We start from the raw sequence: 19,448 nt of genomic DNA on the forward strand, positions 1-19,448 counted from the left end.
ATCAGGCTAAGTACTGTACAAGACTCGTTTATCTTCCTTTCCTGCTGCGCTGGGCCACGAGAACAAGGAAGATGCACAGTGAACTCTGAAGCAATTTTTTTTTTTTTAATCAGTCGACAACATTTGGCTTGTTGAATTAACACTGGGTCTGCTAATCTCAGTTTTGGGTGGGATGCCTCTAGTACATGCCTGCATGCAAAAACCTCAATAAATTTCTCATTCGTCCAGAAATACAATTCACTGTGCATTGTCAAAATGTACTTACGGTGATTACAGGTCCTAAGTTGTGTTAAGAAAAAAAAAAAAAACAACGCAGGTGGCATCACTGAATTGTTAAATTACACGTATGTGCATTTGGACCTGTGCACATTATGTACAACGTGCATTTTAATTTAAATTTTTTATTTACAAAATGCTTGTTGACAGAAGACAGGCTCAGGTTGCAAAGAGTCCCCTTTGTACTTTAGAGGTTTTCACAGATATGCCCAAAAGCAGTCAGATCAGCTACAACGTACTTGGTTTAATTGGCATTGTCATATGTCAACAGAAAACATTTATATGAATCAAAGGGGCCTCTGTACCAAATGAGTCTATGGTAAAGCCTTGTGGAAGACAAACTGCCCCTTTTCATACATTTCCACAGTTGGGGAAAAAACTGTGGCACTTTTGAAGCTTATCTTTGACCCAACACAACTTTCATCGTAGGTGAAGGTCTCTGAATGACACCAACTCTGATACATCTGAGTCTTCTTAAATCACAGACTTCACATGTTGCGGGCCGCTCTTCGGTATCCTCCATCAGAAATCTTATGTCATGCCAACCATTCATTGGTGAATGATGACTTCCACTGCACCTATTTACACATTCCTTATTGCTGCACATTTCTCCCTTTTGCCAGTGCATGCAGTTCAGTTCTTCACAAGAACTCCTACACTCTGTACCGTGGTCTTAGGTAAAAGTGTGACTGTCTCATTTGACTTTGGATGTCGACTGACCAGGCTGCCATGCAGAGGGCTCAAAGTCCTTGCCGGTGCTGACAGACTCGGCTGAGTCGACCTTGTCGTAAACTGGCGCTGAGGCATGGCCTGTGATAAAGGACATGAACACAGTCAATTTTGAACAGTGGACTTTACCGCACCAGTACCTGCACAATCTGCTCCAAGTTAGAACAAGCAATTTTATCTTCTGGCCCGCATCCCTTGAGAGGAAAAACGCCACAAGTCAATGCACATTTGATGGGGGATACACACTCAAGACAATTTTCTGTTGAAGTGTATGGTCTTGGCATCGTGATGTGTGCCAACTTGAAATATTTCTCACCAGCTCGTCTCTTTACAAGGGAAGGGGTGCTTCCAGTTGGATCATGCATGTATTAATTACAATCCTCCATCTCACCCTCCCTTAATCCCCTGATGAAAGTTCTTAAAACACTGCAGAATGCTGTGTTCTATGAGTGACTGCCATAAACAAAGTGAGCAGTTACCAATTTGTTTTGTCTGTGCAGGTTTTGCCACAAGTCCTTCTTCGTAGTCTTTTGTCTGCCTCTGTAAAGAAGAAACCACAGACGTAGCAACTTTCTGTTATAATCTTCAAGAAACTTAAAAAAATATTGGAAGTCAGTTTGCCCAGGATCACGTCCCAAGATACTCCACACAATATTCCCTCATTTTTGAAACGTTTTTGCAATCCTCCGCAGTCCTCCAGAGGGCTGTGACAGTGTAAACCACTGCATCTTCAGAAGCAAAGAGTTTAAGCACACTTAACATTTGCTGGTCAGAAAACCTTAAATGTAAATTTCTCATGACTGGTTAACTGAGTTTACGGAGTGTTGGCAGGGTTTCACTACGTGCAGAAATTTCCTACACTGCTATAAAGAATACCGGCGTTTCACAATCGTGCACCACCAAGAGTTTGCAGCGCGTTGGCCAATCACAATATGCGAAATTTGTTGACCCAATGCGCGTTAGGAAAGGGTCGACAAATTTTGCACCTTATGATTGGCCAACGTGTTGTCAACTCTTTGTGGCGCACTATTGTGAATCGCCCATATTGTGCCCAGGTGGATCTTGAAAGACGTGCTTCCAGAGCTACGGCTATATCTGCTGGGCAGGCCATCCCCATGTTAAGGGGACAATTTCCTTTGTACAGCTAATTAGGACCGAGTTGTGGGGACAGTTCTCTGTCCCCATATTTTCTGGTGCCCGCAAAATAGGTGAAATAACTTGTGTTTGTCCCCACAACTACGGAACAAGTATGTGTGTCAATGTACTGCATATTTGCAAAGTGCAAAGACCCACACGTGCACCTAGCTCCAGACGACAGAGTCGAATGCGGCCTGGGGCCAAATACATACATTGTAAAGGACCCACTCGTGGACAAGAGGCCTTCACTCCTTAATGTAGGCAAAATCGTGCATACACAGATCAAATAAACATCTGCAATGCATCTATTGTTGCTATCGTCACCTCTTGATCTTTCTGTTCCAGTTCCTGAGCTCTCTTCTTGACCAATTGCGTCTTCTGCTCTCTCTTATCGATCTCCTCCTGAGTTGGTGGGTTGTTTCGTTTTCCCCTCACCCATGCTACACATGAATTGAAAACAAAATCCTTCCTCGTATTGACACAAACACTTTCATTCCAACTTCAATTCAACTGAGTTACTAAAATTTATCACAGCAGTTTGATATTTCCAACGTAAATGAGTTCCGATTGTTTCTAATCAAGTTGCAACAATTTGCGAGATCAGATTTCTTCGGAGTGACACATTCAAGAGTCACTCTGGCATTTTAATGTCATTGTACAACAGAATCCTCTCCTGTGGCTGTTAGAAGGTATAGTCCTTTTGAGACTGGAGAAAGTAAAATTCTGAGAATTATATCAATATTTACAGGATCTGCCGACTAATACATGCCTTCCCATTCCAAAGGGATCATTCCTTCCTCATACTCTGCATGGGAATATGGTGATTCTACTGTTCTCCTGGCTTTCAAGTATCCTCCTGGAGAAAACAAATGCACAATTGTTTTGTGGAGATAGTTAAATTAGAAACTCTTTTATTTTCACATTATTCAGTGTTTTTTAAGGAGCGCATGTGGGCCAATCCCTACAAGTCCAGTTTCCCTGCCAATATAGGCCCTATAAATCCCCCCCTCACATTTCCCCATCAAAGCTGAAGCATGGAAGAAAAAGTAGTACTGTGCGTAAACTAGTAGTAGGGCCTATCAATATAAATCGTCACTCTGCCAATTTCGTGCCATGCCTGCAATTTTGCAGTGCTTTCAATATGTCAACCATGTCAACAGTGTGTCAGTGCCTCAAGTAGGCCTAGGCCTATTTGTCAATTTGTGATTGTGACACTGACAGAATTATTACTTACTGGCCATCAAAAGTGACAACACGTCCAAAAACGTCAAATGTAGCAGGGAAAATGAATACAGTAAGTGCATACATCACGGTCACGATGGCATGGATGGTGCAGAAGAAATGTATAGGATGGGGCCTAGGCTATGCGCAGGGAGATTTAAACCTACCTTTGGAAGTTATCGCTGCTTTTTCAGGAATTTCATAGTATTTATTTCCCAGATGATCAGTACCTACATGCACTTTAGTCCTACCTAACCTCAAAAGAGTTCTAAATACATTCATTTCTGGAACCAGTAGCCACGATGATGCGAACTGTGGACCAAACGTTGAGTTCAACTTCAGCTAGTTACGCAACGCATACAACATACACAGAAGTGCTCGAATCAACTGGCTGCGGCTGGAAGTAGGATTCTTGTGTGGGAAGTGATAGGCAGCCGTTGGCTAGTGGCTTCTCTTCTTTCATGTGCTTTTTCTAGCCGCAGCCGTAATGTCGTTCATTGGTTAAAAATGTTTAATTTTTCTCTACAGTTTGAAACAAATAATTCCATATTCAATCAAAAGTAAAGATACAGTTTAAAATAACTTCTTAAAATCACATTTTTGACTTCTAAAGTTTGGTTCTTTTCAAAATAAAAACCTTGCTGAATTAGTGTAGTTCAAATTAATCTTGAAAAAGGACATCATGGCGGCGCCCATGGAAAGTAAATTTTCGTTTCAGTTGCGGGGAACTCGTGTTGCAACTTTATCATGGTTATGTTGCAATAATTGGTCGTGTCAGTCATGAACTTGAGCGTTTGGCTTTTAGGCAACTTTGTTGTGAATCGTTTAGCGTCGCGTTTTTAGTTTGGCCTTTTAGGATAAGAATGTTGAGCTTTCTTGAAAGTCGGCGAAATGGGACCAGGAAACCGGAGTCGATGGTTCGCGCTGAAGTGACGCGCCGAACGTTTTGTCTGGAGTTAAGTAAAGGAAGAGATGTGCAACGAATCCATCAGAGTGGTATAAATACACTTGACATCGACCCTACTGAAGGAAGATAGTAAGGACGAAGGGGCATGACTTTTAATTTCCAATAAACATTTTACTGATTTTACGGGCATAGTTTTTCTACTGTTTGTTTCACAATATAGGCCTACATGTATTGGATATCAGCATGATCAGTGAGACACAAATCAAACAATGAATAAAATAAATACACCATGAAATTTCAAAGGGATTTTGTAAATTTGGGGACCCTTTTCCAAGGGAGAGCTACATTTTAACTTTTAAAATCCACCATGGTAGATGACTGTGACATCTTGCTCCATAACTGTAGGGTTAATGTAAAAAAAAAGGGCAGGGTTTTGAGTTTTGAGGGAAATTTTGAGGGGAAACTGCGAGTTTTATAACCATGGAGGAAGGAACAACACATGACACATAGTGGATTCAAATTTGCATGGTTAGTTATCAGTAAGAAAGTCACATTTTCTCATAATTTACAATATGAAATTTTCAAGAAAAGGAGGTCAGTGTAATAAAGAGAGTGTTTCCTTTGTTTTTTTTGGGGGGGGACTTACCAGTTTTGCTAGGTTAAAATGTCAAAAACTGGGGGTCTTCAAGTATACAATCCCCTTGCATAAAACTAAAATTGGAAAAAGTTCCGTATACGGATGCCAGTAATTCTTCCAAGCTTCAGTGACTTAATAGCCGTCAGAAAGTAAATATGTGTCCAGAAAAGTTCAATTTCGGAGGGAAAGAAACAAGTCGTTTACTAATACAAAACACTTAAAATTGTTCAGACCGGTCCCATCAAGTTTGTGCGCAGGGTGTCAAGAGGAATTCATATATGTAACTCTTTCCTTGACAAGAATTCCTGATAAACTACAGACAACAATAGGCTTAATAAGCCCAAGCTGAATGATGTAGAGAGTATCAGTTATGGGTTCAGTCGGTCGATCTGCACTGTCACTTGATCTTTGTGCTGTCCGTCAGTTGTCTTGAACACTTCCCTGATAATTCTAGCTGCTATCCTAATACTAAAGGGAGAAGGGAAGTGAAGTTAGAGATTTCATGCAAGATAGACCGATAGCTCAACCGATCGCACCCAACGTATGTATAAAAGTTGTCCACGCTTTATATTTAGCACCAAATAAAAAAGTCCATTGTTTTTTATACTGTTAATTCCCTCACTGTACAGCCTGCTGTCTGGAGGATCTATGGGCGTCATAGCTGTGTTTGATATTGAGGCAGTACCAGCAGTGAAGGAAGTTACTTGTGAAGCAGTGTGCACAGTGGGAAGGTGAATGACGCACAAAAATTGATTTAACATTGTTAAGGTTTGTAGCCCTAACCCTTTGGGCATTCTTGGGTGAAACTTCTACAGGGAATCTCATGGGCTGAAGTCAAAAAAACAGGACGGTAACAAAGGATGATGACTGGAATGATTTTGGTCACAGGCTCATTTGAATAGCTTGTGATAGGTAAGACTGGAGGAACTGTGACCGACTTGACCACACTCCAAAACACCACCTCCGTCAATATTGCAAAGGTCTCCAAAAACACTTGATGGATTTTCCAGGAACCTTTAGAAGAGTTGAGTGTAACACATGTAGATAAGAGCACAGCATTACATTAGGAAGAAGAAGAGACAACTTTGTACATGTGTATCAATGTGCCATTTTTTAAGGTGCATTTGAAGGGAACAGCTCAACCCACTGCATAAATGTGTACATATGCAGTATTCTAGCTAGGACCATTTTTAATGCTGGGTGAATTTTTGGATTACCAAACGTAGCGAGTGCAGTGAGCAGAGCTCTCGCAGCCCATAGCTGGGTTTTTTCGGGGAATCCCAGAAGGAATTTCCCCCACGTCATCATAAAGGCATGCTTACAATAATGCTTTCGCAATCAGCAGCTGGTTTGACACGAAGAAAATGAAAAATATTTCTCAGGTCTTTACTTGTTTAAAATTGCAAAATAGTGCAAAACTGCGACTTTGTAAGCTTGAAATATGATCAAATTGGTACATTTTCAGCAATATTTTCATTAAGTTTTTGGAAAATCCGTGCTGGGTAGCACAGCCAATTTGAACGCAAGAGCTGGGTGGACATTTACAGAACCGGGTGGTGTTGCCCGTCGCCACCCACTGTGGCTAGAGCACCGTACATATGATTAGAAAAGTTATGTGCAAATATTTTATACCCTCTTTGTTGTATGTACATAGGTCAAACAAGCATGTCCACAAGCGGAGCGTGGAGACAGTTCAGTGGTACCCCCATGACACCGGGATGTTTACGAGTAGCTCCACTGACTGCCTGCTCAAAGTCTGGGACACCAATGCCCTGGTCCCAGCAGAGACATTCACCATGGACAAGCCCATCTATAGCCACAATATGTCACCCATTGCTACCAAGCATTGCCTCATTGGAGGTGAGTAGCCAGAAAATCAAACACAAGCTGAATGGTAGTTTTGGGTTAGGAATAAAAAAGTGTCTTGTTTCTGCTGAATTTATCAGAAAAACTTTATTTAAAGCTCACTTTCTGATCTGGTCACATGTTTAGTTCGGCATCTCTATTCGTGAACATCAGATTCTAAACCCGGGAGTGGTTTGCATGTTCCTTTTCAAACACTCCTTCAGTGGCCTCGCAGAGTTCCCACATCACCCTTTGTGACCTCAAGACCGGGTCAGCCACCCACATCCTGAAGGGTCATCGGGCAGCCGTCATGTGCCTCAAGTGGTCTCCCAAGCAGGAGTTTCTCCTGGCATCGGGGAGGTATGTCTGTCACTAAAGTGATCAGAACGAAAAACCCCGAAAGTGTACACGTTCAGAGTTTTGTGTCCACCAGTTGCTACCAAGAGTGATCCTGAATAGTTGCAAAAGTTACCAACGCTTATTTTGTTGGAGTCAATTCCTTTGCATCCATTGTAACTTTCCACTTGCATAAAAGTTTTATCTTCTCAAACTCAGTCAGGACAACAAGCTGTTGTTGTGGGACGTCCGTAGAGCCAAATCCTGCTTGATGGCCCTAGACCAACACAATGGGGAAGCAGTGGGCCATTCGTCTGCCGCTGGTAAGAACTGCCCCACATAGTCTTCGATGAAACTTCGACATTGCAAGCATTGAATTTGTTCATAAATTTTAAGTTTGTAATGTCTTCCGTTCAATATTTTTTCAGTGCGTACAGCTCACAGCGGACACGTCAATGGTCTGAGCTTCACCGATGATGGCTTACGCATCCTTAGCTTTGGTACCGATGATCGGCTCCGCCTGTGGGACGTCGCAACTGGCAAGAACACGTTGGTAAATGTCACCTACCAATGAATGTGAAATGGTACCCGTCATCAACATTATTCACTGATTGAGATGTTGGGTTGGGGGGAGTCATTTTGGGCAGTATAAAATGAGCTCTGAAGCATTTGTTTCTAGAAGAATGATTCCTGGTTTATGTATTTCAGAGAGATCTCATTCAAATGTGGTTTTTCAAAATTCAAGGAACACTGTAAACTATGATAAAGTTTTATAAAAGGAATTGAAAAGTGCATGTACATCAGTATTAAAAGAAATCTTACTTGACTGATGAAGAAGGTCACATTTAATGCCGTGTTTTACCCCTTCTCAAAGCTAGCATTTATACTCTATACTTTAGAAGAATTTCTTCAATGTTTTATTGTCGTTTTTTCTCTGCAAATGCAGGTCAATTTTGGCAAAGTCACAAACGACGGACGAAAAAATGTGAAAATTGCCATCTCGTCAGGAGCGGTGCCCGACGCAGCCTTTGTACCCAACACGGCCGACGTGGCTGTGTTTGACCTTCACAATGGGGAGCTTGTGTATGATCTGAAGGGTCACTATAGCAACGTTAACTGCTGTGTTTTCCATCCGCTATTTCAGGTACAGCCTGTTTCACACTCTACAAAAAAATGAGCATGAAAATTAATTTGTGACATTTCAGTTAAGATTTGGGCTGTAAAATTCAGGTCATTCAGCCTTGACAAGTTTTGCTACAAGTGTTTCATCAAGTGGGAACAACAGAGGGCTTATTTTTGCTGAGCAGTGATTGTTCATTGGCGGGAATGCATCACGTAGGCCCACAGGTTCATGAGAGTTTGGTGCGGGAAGTGCTGGCACACATAAGTAATTTCTATTTGAAAGTAAGGTCTTCACATGTGCATTCTAAGCATGAACGAGCCCACTTGGAAAACTTCCCTGAGCCTCTCTCTTGTTAACCTGCAAGGATTCACTGCAACCCAGGGTGGATTGAGCTGTCCACCTCAACTCTATCCGACCGTTTGCCAAGAAACTTTCTCTAAGTCTCTAGAACCCACCACAGTGTAGGAGCCCAGTGGCACATTCTGGCAACTCCTCATACTCCAGCAGCCATAACACTCAAACTTTTGCCATAACACTCAAACTTTGGCCATAACACTCAAACTTTGGCCATAACCCGCAAACTTTTGCCTGTTGTCACATCACTTCTTGTGCTTTCAAAGATGCAAAATTGGCAGTCAAAACAAGATGTGAAGGTCATCTTGACATTGGCTTTGGAAGGAAAAAGATGCAGGGCACCTTTTTGTCCAACATATCTCAGCTGAACAGGAGGCAATTTTGCCATGAACGGGCCACTTTTAGACGTTCATTATTCAACTTTGCGTTCCATTCTGGTTTGCAGGAACTCTACAGTGGGGGTAACGATAGTAATATTCTCCTTTGGGAGCCGGACGAAGGAAGGGTGGTGGATCTCGGAGAGGAGAAAGAAGAAAAACAGAAGGTGAAAGGATGGAGAAAAAAGATCAACTCCAAATATGTTTCTTTAATAATGATATCATTCAAATCATTCTGTTTGGGTAAAATTATCTGAACCGTCCACTATTCCAAAGGAGGGGCATAATAGCCATACTGAAGTGTCAACTTCATTGAAAATGTTAAGAGTTACTTTGAAGAGAAATAAAATGTCACCATATACAAAACTATATGCACAGTGTTTTAGCATCAAAAGACTTCTCCCCTTTTGAATTTTTCATAGCCGAAATTCACTGCATGTTTTGTTCGCAACTGTCTTTATTTTATTGTTCTTTTTCAGTCTCTTCTTTCAACATCAAACTTTTTCTGTTTTCAATTTTAATCTTCAGAAGGGACGCACATTCTATGGGCAGACTATGACTGCTACCGAGGACACGTGGAGCAGCGATGAAGATGGCTGAAGATGACCCAATGACTGCTTGTCGTCAGTAGCAGTGTAGCAGGCTAAAAAATAAACAGGTCATCCTGACGTGTTCAGTACTCAGCCAGTGACGCGGGGACTGTGCCTACCCACAGCGCCCTGTGGTGGCAGCAGAGAGCAACGACGCATTTTGGATTCACGTGTGTCGGCCGTGGTCATGCAACAAAGTGATGCTGGGAACAATAGGAGGATTCATCTACAGTTTGAAAATTTAAATTTATTCAAACAACAGGAAGACAATGAGAATGGATCACACTTGTCAACCCAAACACAGTTCAAACCAAGGCCACAGTGGTACATAGACGAAAAATCCCGCCCCCCTCCTTGTTCCAGCATCCATGAAAAATGAATATTCAGGCATTAGTGTCTCTCTCTCTCTCTCAGACTGAAGACCTGTACCTTAAATGACACAGAGTGGAATAGTGGTAGAGCACTGTCCAACAACTTACCCCAATTAAGTTTGTCTGTACGACCAGGAAAATTTAGTGCCGTTGTCAGAACCATAGGGCACGTGGGGAGGTGTATTACATCACGGCAAGTGCATTGAAGAGCATCAGAAAGCAGCTTGAAATCAGATTCAAGAGGTTCTTTTTCTGTGCTCATCACTTTGTGGAAATGCTTAAGTTTCTATGTGGCCTAGATTTTGGTCTCTGTTATTTTAGCAATGACATTATGTAACAGATAAGACCCATGCTTTTCCCCCAATTTCCTTAGTATTACACTTCACACCTTCTAGGCCCGAGCAAAGTGATGCTAACTACATCACTGTTGATTGGGAATCAGGAAAAGCTCTATACTTCACACTCTGCCCTTTTATCTTTCCTTCATTTTAATAAATGTGTATTTCTTTAATAATCAAGTTTGTAACAGGATTCCGTAATGAAAGAGCTTTCGGTATCATCGTGGACTAAATGATATTAATTTTTGTAAATGGTACATGTAATGCTGTGATTTCACAACATCTGTATTAAGAAGCTTGGGTCGAGAAAGAGGAGACACTGAAGTGATTTTATGTAGAAACACCAGATTAAGGACCCATTTTCCTCAATGATGCGGGATCACCAAATGCCAGTCATAGAGGTGACACAATGGGGAGACGACCGCAAAGGAATACATTGCAACACAAGTTCCTTGCAAGAAGTTATCCCCGCTGGACATCATGGAAACTGGCCACAGTAGAAGTTCGTCCTCGTTCCTTTCAGAACACTTCTTGTTTCTGATGGTTTGGTGCAGTAAAATAAAAGCCACAACAAATGGAAAGTATTGCAACTTGTTTTATTTAAAGTTCTCTACTTGGATCACGTGCACGTGCAAGCTTCACAGGTCAATCGACAGGAATCTGTGCTATAAAGAATGCAGGTTTTAGTAAGTCACACTTTGTTTTGTGCACTTTCCTGTAGAGCCAGTGAGAGGCTCAAGGTCCACGCGCAGAGTATGGCGTCATCACTACAGAGTTCAGTTTGGTAAACAGTGCCCAGGTAACAGTCTGTCAAATCCTGCTGTTTGTCTTGGTACTTCAAGCAATTTGAAAAAATCTCTATCTTAAGTAGTCCTACTGACGTGTGTTGATTACCATAACAAAAAGTGGCCCGCCCTTGTCAATTGAACGTGTATGGAGAAAAAAACCAGAGGTTTGACTGACACTCGTGACTTACCGTGGTTTCCTCTCCGTCATAAAAAAGTTATGCGTGACTTGTTGAGGATGTACTCTCGCCACCTTTTGCGATTTACCCCTTTGAGTGTGAAAAGTCCTACGCGAACATGTCGACAAATTTATTGTAGTATCCTTTTTCTCTCTTTCACTCCAGACGGATCGTAGCCGAATTCCTCCGTTCTCCAGCCACACTATTTGGAATGCCCGCCACATTGCCTAGGAAAACTGTCCCTACGTGAAATTGTAGACATTTGGTGATTCCAGTACCCTCTATAGTTACCTTAATTTGTTTTAATTTCTGGTGGTTCGTAACCTTTTTGATATACAGAAGTCTACTTTTTATTGCTTAGGGTAAAGATCTTTTTTAATCTAAAGTAATTTTTCTCGGGTGTGTATATATTTTAATTAATGTTGTTTCGTTTGCGTCTATAACCTGCATGCCTTTCTGTTTCGAAACTGTGTCCTGAGTTCTGTGTAAATTCTTAATTTTGTGAAATTAAGAATGAGTTAATAATATATTCAATATTTTCTGATACGTTTGTTAACACGTGACCGTGAACTTGAGATCGGCGCCCTGACAAGAGGAGACAAATAAATGCGTCAACGTGTCGAAAAGAATGTATCCGGGTCACCTTTGTTCAGAAGGGTTAACCAAAGCAGAGGTTTTGATAAGTTACGACACGGTGTAATTATGATCGATCTCTGTGTAAAACTTATCTCCCAGAAATCAGGAATCTGACAGGTAACAAACTGCATGCCTGTCATATAGGGCCCTATCCAAAGAAAATGGGAAAATTGAAAGTCATGAAAAGTGCCAACCTGGATCTGCAGTGGGCTGTTGGAAAAACAGCAGTGGCTAGGCTCAGTGTAAGAATGGCGGCATCCTATTTACACCTGCGCTTCTGAGAAACTTCTCAAGGGCAGTATTTCTATATAAAAAAAAACGTGTTGGCCGGATACAGATTCATTTTAAGCGGATACAAATTCGTGTTAGCTGGAAACAGGTTCGAAGATTGGGGGTAAACAATGGACCGATTCCACCGACATTCCGGATGTTAATGCGGAAGTTAAACATCGATCACCAGGGAAAGCGTGTGCACCATGACGACCGTTGCTTTCACGCGTGGGTGTCCGCGAGCGTGAAGTATTCGTGGCAAAAATCTGAGAAGGTTGCAGACCAGTGAATAAGCTGCCATTGACAACAGTGACAAGTACACCTCAGGCCTACTTGAATAAATCAAGACAAAGATAAGTTTCTCAGATTTTTAAGATAACTGATTATAAATTTCCTCATTTTCTTCTCTTCATTTTTGTTCGGTAGCCTCCACTGACGAAAACTGAACATGACTCAGTGTAAGACTATTTAATGTCCCGGACGCACAGCAGTTTAAACAAATTAAGAAAGGTTGAGAAAATTTGTCAGAATCGTGTAGAATATCAGACAAGAAGAAAGGTGATCATTATGCATGGCAGAGTTTTCCGAATATGTTACTACAATAACCGAGTATCAGCCTCCAATATGAGTTCGGCAAATTTCGGTCACTTTCGGAAATTTTCGAAAACGAGAGGAATTTAAATTTTGTGATTTACTAGCGGATGCACTGCAAACAATAATTGACGTCAGCCAGAACCAAACAAGTGGTACGTGCCGTCAGCGCTCAAGGACTCAAGGTCACTATCGAGGGTATAAAATCACTGGCGGACCCATGGAACCAGCCAGAACACTGCTTTTATACCTCAAGACCGGCGAGAACTCCAAGGCAGAAAAGGAATCGCGTAAAACGAATCGTTGGTTCGTCGTATAGAAAGCAGTTTATAACTGTAATGAAGACGAAGATGCTGATTGCTGTCTTCTGTTTTTTGGCCACGGGATGGAATCTTGGAGTGGAGGCTCAAGACGGGGCAGGTATTGTACAGTTGGCGTTTAGATTCATCCGATGGCCTGTAACTTCAAGTGTCACTGATCTTACACAAATCAACTTTGAGTTCGACACGGTTGTTAAATTTTGACGTTATTTTCGGTTCGCTTTTTTCCATCCTCCCCCCCCTTTGTTATAGATATATCAGGCCTTTTGAAAAGGAAAACGTTGTACTGAAAACTCCAAGTTTCCGTCCTGATAGGCTACATAATGTCCGTAAGTTTGCAGTTGCCATATTTGGCCACCTATTGTGAAGTCTGGTGCTTCTTCACAGTTAAACTAATGTTGTCACGGACATTATACTGGAGAGTGTCACATTCCATGATAAATTTTGATGACCATAATGAAAAAAAAATCATTTGTGAAATATGACGTAAGCAATGTGTGGGCTCGGTATAGGTGAAGCCCCACCCCCTTTTGTATTCGTTGTGTGGGCCGGGCATGGGGGGGGGGAGGATCCCGGAAGATAAGCGGGGCGGTCAAGATGTGAGGATTGAAAAGTAGTCAACCGCAAATGTCATTATGTACGGAACTACAGATTTGTTATAAGAGGCAGTTTGAAGTTATCATGCTCGTTTGGTGTGCTAGGTTACCAGTATCTAATAGAAAAAAATTCAAAAGCTTACTTCGCAATCATTTTTTTTACCCGTGGGTCTTCAATTATGACGGCCAACAACATATAGTCGACAAACACATCAACATATTTCTTGGAATGCCTGTCTCGGCCACGGTGTACATGTACACTCGCATAATCAGCACACTCCCGCAGTGCGGGGTGCCTTGTCTGGGTACCTTGGGTAGGGAAACCGCACTTTTCTGGGGGTTCAGTGCGCGCAGTGTTTTACCTGTCCGCCAGTTACTATATCCAATTACTGAGGGCCCTAATTTACAGCAACAGATTTCACCTTATGCGGTTTTCAAACTGCATGGGGCGTAGTCGGCACGTCCGACCAGAGCTCTATTGTCTGACCCCGTGGTGCGCTTGTTCAAATAGTACATGACATTATTTTCCATATTACATCTTCTAAAGTCACTATATGGCTTAGTTGTTTCCCGCAGGTTACTTGTATTTTATCATGCTTTCATTTTGTTGGGGTTTTCAATGATTTCTTGGATTTATTCTACGGGTGTACGTGATATGCCTCACACAAGCTTTTTTTTGTCTCTCCCTTTTTTTTGGGGGGGGGGGGGGTGGTGGCTTCCCACCTCTTCTTTAATTGATTTCCTGTTTATTTTGTACCCTGAATATTTAAGTACTACATCCTACCATGAAGAGGAATTAAGTATTACTAGCCTACCGTTGATACTGTGGCTCAAAGCTAATGATGTGCAAGTGCACCTATTGCATAAACCTATCACATTTTACATAATTATTTAACTGGAGTGCAGTGTGACTTAGGTAATCGATCTCAACTTTTATTCGACACTGGAATTCATACACTACTGCCTTATGGTCATGTACGTTTTGCAAATCCCTCTTCGGAGAGTATTACACAAACACTTCCTATTTTTCGATATGGTAGACGAAACCTTGGGCAACATTCAGAGTTTTCAAACACCAGGGCCTTGTCACGCGACCTTCACTTAAGGGCTTACCGGATGTGCAAAACCAATGAACATTAACATTTCCCAACGCAAAGTACATTTTTGAAAAGAAATGTACGCAGCCCCCAAAAAGATACAAAGAGAAAGTATTTTCTCACACTTAACTAAATCATACCATAATGTCAGGAGTGATAGATATACCACATACATTTAGAGACAATTGAAATTATGACTTCATGACTTATGAACATTGTTGGCGATACATTTACTTGTGCTGACCATTACACTTCTTGTTCAACATAGACAAGATACTTATTTTCATCAGTTTAATGTAGAAGGAATTTGAAGATTATCCATTTTCCCCTGCAATAAATTTCTTCATTCAGTACACAACAGAGATGAAACTTTGCTTCATACATGGTAACTTGGAATAATACTGACTCGATGCGCTTCTCATAACAACCGATTCAGTGATTGTCCTTTCCCGTCCAACAATGCCCTTCCCAGCCCTGCCCTCCTCATTGTGACCCAAATTACAATTGCAGGACAGACCTCGTAAAAGGAACCCGGAACCCTCTTCAAATAACTTGCAAAAAACCAATAGGTGCGTTCGTGTCGCTTGCGAGTGTAAAGCAAAGTTTACATGACAGCAAATGACAAGGCACACATCGCATTCGTGTTCATTAGCGCGTCCTGGTCTGCAGGGTCAAAAAGGAGTGGATTTTTTTCTTTAAAAAAAACGGCGAAAATATTTTCCTTCGTAAAAGAATTACCGAACACCCCCGAAAGGACGAAATGCCGCTTTTAAACTGTTAACCCTTTCCCTTCCTTACAAACTTTAGTTCCGGAGTTCAGCTGCAGTAACTGGGATAGCTACAGTGCCCAAGATTTCGGAGACATGGCTACGGCCGGCATCATCGGCCAAAATGGCCGCAAGTGCCGCATCGCCCAGGGCGGTGCTAACGCTGCCTGTAACTGGTACGTCAAGTACGACATTGACGGCGACGCGACCAATGACTGGGTGGGGCTGTCCTTCGGCGGAGTCCCCAACGTGGGAGGCACCGGATGCTGTGCGTCTGTCAATGGCTGCAGCACGCTGGCAGGGGCAGGGGCGTGGCTGAAATCACACCATAAGGAATACTGCTGTGGTTAGGATTTCTTTTTAATTATAATTTATGCAAATTTTGGATGGGGGATGTCATTTTAAGTTGAATGAATTTACTTGTTGCAAAAACCAACGCTGCAATAGCGCTAGCCAATGCTGCTTTAAAAATGTTAACCCTTTCCCTTCCATACAAAGCGACAATGCAGTCCCAGTTGATAAAGACACTGCTTGTATCTCTCGCGATTTTTTTACGAAATGCCGCAATGTGTTAGCTAAATTCAAAAGCGGCTCTCTCTGAAGAGTCGGGAGACTAGCCAAGACGCATGCGCAATGAAGTGGTAGCCAGAGTTACTGAATGTGACATACAGTTGACAGAGATATCATTCATCTGAGGAAAATGGCTTTACTGCAGCCCTTTTGGAAGGAAACACAGTTGAAACACGCCTCTCCCCCTTAAAACTTTGTGACATTTTTCTCAATTTCGCAAATTTTTCACCTTTAGCTCCGGAGTTCAGCTGCAGTAACTGGGACAGCTACAGTGCCCAAGAATTCGGAGACATGGCTACGGCCGGCATCATTGGCGAAAATGGCCGCAAGTGCCGCATCGCCCAAGGCGGTGCTAACGCCGCCTGTAACTGGTACGTCAAGTACGACATTGACGGCGACGCGACCAACGACTGGGTGGGGCTGTCCTTCGGCGGAGTCCCCAACGTGGGAGGCACCGGATGCTGTGCGTCTGTCAATGGCTGCAGCACGCTGGCAGGGGCAGGGGCGTGGCTGAAATCACACCATAAGGAATACTGCTGTGGTTAGGATTTCTTTTTAATTATAATTTATGCAAATTTTGGATGGGGGATGTCATTTTAAGTTGAATGAATTTACTTGTTGCAAAAACCAACGCTGCAATAGCGCTAGCCAATGCTGCTTTAAAAATGTTAACCCTTTCCCTTCCATACAAAGCGACAATGCAGTCCCAGTTGATAAAGACACTGCTTGTATCTCTCGCGATTTTTTTACGAAATGCCGCAATGTGTTAACTAAATTCAAAAGCGGCTCTCTCTGAAGAGTCGGGAGACTAGCCAAGACGCATGCGCAATGAAGTGGTAGCCAGAGTTACTGAATGTGACATACAGTTGACAGAGATATCATTCATCTGAGGAAAATGGCTTTACTGCAGTCCTTTTGGAAGGAAACACAGTTGAAACACGCCTCTCCCCCTTAAAGATTTGTGACATTTTTCTCAATTTCGCAAATTTTTCACCTTTAGCTCCGGAGTTCAGCTGCAGTAACTGGGACAGCTACAGTGCCCAAGAATTCGGAGACATGGCTACGGCCGGCATCATCGGCCAAAATGGCCGCAAGTGCCGCATCGCCCAAGGCGGTGCTAACGCTGCCTGTAACTGGTACGTCAAGTACGACATTGACGGCGACGCGACCAACGACTGGGTGGGGCTGTCCTTCGGCGGAGTCCCCAACGTGGGAGGCACCGGATGCTGTGCGTCTGTCAATGGCTGCAGCACGCTGGCGGGGGCAGGGGCGTGGCTGAAATCACACCATAAGGATTACTGCTGTGGTTAGGATTTCTTTTTACTTATAATTTATGCAAATTTTGGATGGGGAATGTCATTTTAAGTTGAATGAATTTACTTGTTGCAAAAGCCAACGCTGCAATAGCCAATGCTGCTTTTAAAATGTTAACCCTTTCCTTTCCATACAAAGTGGCAATGCAGTCCCAGTTGATAACGGCACTGTTTGTATCTCTCCCGATGTTTTTACGAAACGCCGCAATGTGTTAGCTAAATTCAAAAGCGGCTCTCTCTGAAGAGTCGGGAGACTAGCCAAGACGCATGCGCAATGAAGTGGTAGCCAGAGTTACTGAATGTGACATACAGTTGACAGAGATATCATTCATCTGAGGAAAATGGCTTTACTGCAGTCCTTTTGGAAGGAAACACAGTTGAAACACGCCTCTCCCCCTTAAAGATTTGTGACATTTTTCTCAATTTCGCAAATTCTTCAACTTTAGTTCCGGAGTTCAGCTGCAGTAACTGGGACAGCTACAGTGCCCAAGATTTCGGAGACATGGCTACGGCTGGCATCATTGGCGAAAATGGCCGCAAGTGCCGCATCGCCCAAGGCGGTGCTAACGCTGCCTGTAACTGGTACGTCAAGTACGACATTGACGGCGACGCGACCAATGACTGGGTGGGGCTGTCCTTCGGCGGAGTCCCCAACGTGGGAGGCACCGGATGCTGTGCGTCTGTCAACGGCTGCAGCACGCTGGCGGGGGCAGGGGCGTGGCTGAAATCACGCCATCAAGATTACTGTTGTGGTTCACAGGTTAGGTCTGGAAGTCTGAGGGATGGGCTGATTTCTATATTGGAACGAGGCCAGCCTCAGCGCCAGAGTCAGTCTTAAACTGTGCTAAAACGGAGCCTGTACTCTTTTATTTCAGAATATTGAAACTAGAGACTTACTTTAGAGTATAAAAATCCCTCTGAATTCGTATAGATTGAAAAAAAAATCCCCTCCCAAGTTCCATTCAGTTTTGTACCGTTTTCCAAATCGCAGAAATGACTTTAAACTCACAGCCATTGACCTTGTGTACATGGCTTCTTCCCAAAGAAAATAAAGCAAGTCTGGTCCGAGCCAATTTGGCTCGTCAGGCTGATGTTTATCTCCGGTTTTCTTGGCATGAAACAACTGAGAATATTTCTATTCCCCCCTGGATGGGATGCCAGACATCGCAGTCTCTGTATTCCTCCAAATCAAAGTACCATGTAAATTGTGATCATAAAATGTCTTGTAGACACACACCATGCCGAGTTTTGTAAAAAAAAAAATTGTGTTCCTTAATGTACCCAGAGTACGGCCAACCTTTGCACTGTCGGTAATGACGTAATCTCTTAAATTTATACAGTTTTTTAATTAATGTAGTTCCTGCCACAGGAATGCTGGAATAATGCCTAATCCGTTGTTTAACTACATGTAATAGCTTATCTCTAATTATCTTTTACATGTGCAAAGCGTTTTTTCTTTTTAAATAGCTGCACGCAACCTTTCCTCTCTCAGCTTGTTAACGAAGTTAGAACCGAATAATATCGATTTTCTGAATACAGTTGTCTTCCATGTAAGTTTTCTTCTAGTCGATACAAATAAACATTAAACAAACTGGTCAAGACATGTTTTCCTCTTGTTTCTCCAAATCGTCTTTGCTTCCACCCGGATCTTTTCTTGTGGAAGTGCATTTTGGAAACGAGTGTGGTGGCTTAGCTCACACAGGAAAGTTGGTTTAACTTTATGTTGCACGGGAATGGAATCTAAAGTCGGGGATAATGCGGGTTTTGGGGGGGAGGGGTCAACTTGTTAATGAGCGGGGCAGGGGAGGGGAGCAAGTCGCCTCACAACAGACACATTTGTGTTTTTAAAGCTATTGAAAGCACCAAACTTTCGAAATACCACCTTTGGGGAGATTTTTTGTTGTAGATGAAAAAAAATGTGGACCTCCAATTGTGAGGAAAACAAATCCCACTTTGCCCACCCTCCCGGACTCAGTCGAAGCTGGGATTCGCCACTGACCTGATGGCTGGGACTCTGCGATTAACGTGATAGTGACGTAGTTTTGGCTAGGCAAAATACAGCCGAAGTCCATCTTATGATAAA

The 19,448-nt window shown here is 42.6% G+C and overlaps 3 protein-coding genes across 3 annotated transcripts; 2 read left to right on the forward strand and 1 right to left on the reverse strand.

Moving 5' to 3' along the window:
• Nucleotides 1–90: 90 nt before the first annotated feature.
• On the reverse strand, nucleotides 91–3,754 carry ndufaf2 (NADH:ubiquinone oxidoreductase complex assembly factor 2). The gene is made up of 5 exons (XM_022231483.2): nucleotides 3,531–3,754; nucleotides 2,912–2,998; nucleotides 2,467–2,582; nucleotides 1,485–1,545; nucleotides 91–1,086 (listed from the first exon to the last, which is right to left on the reverse strand). Exons 1-5 carry the CDS (start codon nucleotides 3,643–3,645, stop codon nucleotides 971–973), a joined length of 495 nt encoding a protein of 164 aa, XP_022087175.2. The 5' UTR covers nucleotides 3,646–3,754; the 3' UTR covers nucleotides 91–970.
• A 231-nt stretch (nucleotides 3,755–3,985) lies between these two features.
• ercc8 (ERCC excision repair 8, CSA ubiquitin ligase complex subunit) lies at nucleotides 3,986–10,822 on the forward strand. The gene is made up of 9 exons (XM_022231652.2): nucleotides 3,986–4,399; nucleotides 5,537–5,638; nucleotides 6,562–6,767; nucleotides 6,977–7,112; nucleotides 7,308–7,411; nucleotides 7,517–7,641; nucleotides 8,035–8,232; nucleotides 9,011–9,109; nucleotides 9,471–10,822. The coding sequence occupies exons 1-9, from the start codon at nucleotides 4,227–4,229 to the stop codon at nucleotides 9,540–9,542; spliced, it is 1,215 nt and encodes a 404-aa protein (XP_022087344.1). The 5' UTR covers nucleotides 3,986–4,226; the 3' UTR covers nucleotides 9,543–10,822.
• Nucleotides 10,823–12,494: 1,672 nt separating this feature from the next.
• Nucleotides 12,495–18,968, forward strand: LOC147797068 (uncharacterized). Its single transcript, XM_087144163.1, has 5 exons — nucleotides 12,495–13,122; nucleotides 15,523–15,828; nucleotides 16,288–16,593; nucleotides 17,053–17,358; nucleotides 17,812–18,968. The coding sequence occupies exons 1-5, from the start codon at nucleotides 13,041–13,043 to the stop codon at nucleotides 18,201–18,203; spliced, it is 1,392 nt and encodes a 463-aa protein (XP_087000289.1). The 5' UTR covers nucleotides 12,495–13,040; the 3' UTR covers nucleotides 18,204–18,968.
• Nucleotides 18,969–19,448: the final 480 nt, after the last annotated feature.

The sequence above is a fragment of the Acanthaster planci genome, linkage group LG12 (assembly GCF_054643075.1).
Source record: "Acanthaster planci isolate LZ-2023a linkage group LG12, COTS_SCS, whole genome shotgun sequence".
Taxonomy (NCBI): domain Eukaryota; kingdom Metazoa; phylum Echinodermata; class Asteroidea; order Valvatida; family Acanthasteridae; genus Acanthaster; species Acanthaster planci.

Bases quoted from the DNA above. Each gene is read 5' to 3' on its own strand.
- ndufaf2 (XM_022231483.2), bottom strand. From the start codon at position 3,645: ATGAATGTATTTAGAACTCTTTTGAGGTTAGGTAGGACTAAAGTGCAT. The intron at 2,583-2,911 runs GCATGTATTAGT...ATTCATGTGTAG, and splicing joins GATCCCTTTGGAATGGGAAG to CATGGGTGAGGGGAAAACGA. The intron at 1,087-1,484 runs GTAACTGCTCAC...CCTTTATCACAG, and splicing joins TGCACAGACAAAACAAATTG to GCCATGCCTCAGCGCCAGTT.
- ercc8 (XM_022231652.2), top strand. From the start codon at position 4,227: ATGTTGAGCTTTCTTGAAAGTCGGCGAAATGGGACCAGGAAACCGGAG. The intron at 5,639-6,561 runs GTGAATGACGCA...GTATGTACATAG, and splicing joins GCAGTGTGCACAGTGGGAAG to GTCAAACAAGCATGTCCACA. The intron at 9,110-9,470 runs GTGAAAGGATGG...TTTAATCTTCAG, and splicing joins AGAAAGAAGAAAAACAGAAG to AAGGGACGCACATTCTATGG.
- LOC147797068 (XM_087144163.1), top strand. From the start codon at position 13,041: ATGAAGACGAAGATGCTGATTGCTGTCTTCTGTTTTTTGGCCACGGGA. The intron at 15,829-16,287 runs GTTAGGATTTCT...TTTCACCTTTAG, and splicing joins CCATAAGGAATACTGCTGTG to CTCCGGAGTTCAGCTGCAGT. The intron at 16,594-17,052 runs GTTAGGATTTCT...TTTCACCTTTAG, and splicing joins CCATAAGGAATACTGCTGTG to CTCCGGAGTTCAGCTGCAGT.